Genomic DNA, 2,041 nt, shown 5'->3' with positions numbered 1-2,041 from the left:
TTTTTTTTTCATCGTTTTGCTTTCTGCTCGAAGTAACGGAGGTACTGGCTCTTAACAGCAGGAAAGTTTTCTATGTTCCTGTTTTACTTTAAATCAAAGGAACACACCGGGCCAGAAATAAAAAATAAGTGCACCTTATTCCTGGAGGTGTGTATTGTCTCCGAGGCCTCTGAGCAAAATAACATCCAAGTCCAAAAACTTCTAACAAACCAGCAGACGTGTATTTTGAAAAACAAAATATATTTCTGTCCATAATAGAACCGCAGAGTGACTGCACACCAAAAGAAATGGTCGAGTTACAAAGCAAATCTGCGTCAATCGAATTTATGTTTACATGTTAGTATTATATATTATAATTATATATTAAATAATTCATCTGTGAAATTAAAAATGTGCTTTATTGTAAAGGATAACTCAAAAATAAATATTTATGTATTATTGACTAGTCTCTTCCACTGAGGTTTCAATCATGGTTGATTTAATCTGCTAAACACGGAGAGACAAATAAACTTAATCCTGTGGCTTCCAAAATCCTTTGACCTGCACTGTTTAAGCATTCCAGCTGTTCTATATTTAATATTTCTAAATATATATTTTTTGTATGTTTCCCCCATGTCCTCATGCACATTGCAGGCCATGCCCTGCGTGACCAGCGAGCGAGTGGCTCTGTGCGCGGGCTGCGGCAGGAAGATCGCGGATCGCTACTACCTGCTGGCCGTGGACAAGCAGTGGCACATGCGCTGCCTCAAATGCTGCGAGTGTAAACTCAACCTGGAGTCCGAGCTCACCTGCTTCAGCAAGGACGGCAGCATCTACTGCAAGGAGGACTACTACAGGTAGGAGGGAGGGGGTCATGTAGAGAGAGCACCGAGTTTGGAGCAAAAAAGCTTAGAAAGAGCTGCATGTTCTTGATTTGCTTGATACTTTTTAGAGTTAATTATAGTCAATTTAGTGTTCGAGTGGCGGGTCATCAACACGCTGCAGAGTGGAATATACCAGTGCACGTCTGCAGAATTTGACACCGACTCAAACTCTGCTGATCTCTCTCTCCTTGTGAAAGTTAAAATTAGGTGACGTGAAAACGAAATTAAAAAAAAATCGAACTGCTTGGAAATTAAAATTGTCAATTTGGGGAGACAAAAATGACTAGAAATTATAAATGCAATTGTTTTGAAAGCTCCGCTGAGACATTCACTCAGAATATTTCAGAACAGATCAGAAGAAGAGTTCTTAAAAAATACGAGAAGGCTGCAGTTTATTATTAATGAGAGACCCATTCGGAAGTGGCAATGTGTGAGAACATCACGGATAAATCTGAATTGATATTAGTAAAAACTTGACTCGATTCTAACTTTGCAGTTTATGTTGAGAATTCCTCCCGGGTGGGAGTTGGGGTCACGGGGGTCACCGGGGGTCGCGTTCTGCCGCTCATGGACTCTGTTTTGTCCGCAGAAGATTTTCAGTGCAGAGGTGCGCGCGCTGCCACCTGGGCATCTCTGCCTCGGAGATGGTGATGCGCGCGCGGGACCTGGTCTACCACCTGAACTGCTTCACGTGCACCACGTGCAGCAAGATGCTGACCACCGGGGATCACTTCGGCATGAAGGACAGCCTGGTGTACTGCCGCCTGCACTTTGAGACTCTCATTCAGGGAGAATACCAGACTCACTTTAACCACGCGGACGTTGTAGCGCACAAGGGCCTGGGCCCGGCCAACGCGCTGGGACTATCCTACTTTAACGGCGTGGGCACGGTGCAGAAGGGCCGGCCCAGGAAGAGGAAGAGCCCGGGGCCTGGGGCCGAGCTGGCTGCTTACAACGCGGGTAAGAAAACAGTCTGCAAAATGTTTGTGTGGGCACGAAGAGGGGAGACGTACTGTTGTTTCTTTCTTTCTTCTTTTTGTTTGTTTTTACTTTACTACACTATTAATGCTTTAACTTTCAGAACTAAAACGCAGAGGTAAACATAAGTCTTGACTCAATAATAATAATAATAATAATAATAATAATAATAATAATAATAATAATAATAATAATAATAA

At 42.9% G+C, this 2,041-nt stretch overlaps 1 protein-coding gene across 3 annotated transcripts in view; it reads left to right on the top strand.

Annotated features, from left to right (window-relative positions):
- Positions 1–2,041, top strand: part of lhx2b (LIM homeobox 2b) — an 11,437-nt gene that overhangs the window by 1,726 nt on the left and 7,670 nt on the right. For 2 of the 3 annotated variants that reach the window (XM_007557751.2, XM_016674194.1), the window contains 2 exons: positions 634–836; positions 1,453–1,823. In XM_007557751.2, the coding sequence (XP_007557813.1) occupies positions 634–836; positions 1,453–1,823 (574 nt within the window). The remainder of the gene's footprint in view (positions 1–633; positions 837–1,452; positions 1,824–2,041) is intronic. The other variant, XM_016674195.1, reaches the window with a different exon arrangement.

Source organism: Poecilia formosa, unplaced genomic scaffold (genome assembly GCF_000485575.1).
Source record: "Poecilia formosa unplaced genomic scaffold, Poecilia_formosa-5.1.2 Scaffold91, whole genome shotgun sequence".
NCBI lineage: Eukaryota > Metazoa > Chordata > Actinopteri > Cyprinodontiformes > Poeciliidae > Poecilia > Poecilia formosa.
This window is presented reverse-complemented; position numbering and strand designations above follow the sequence as displayed.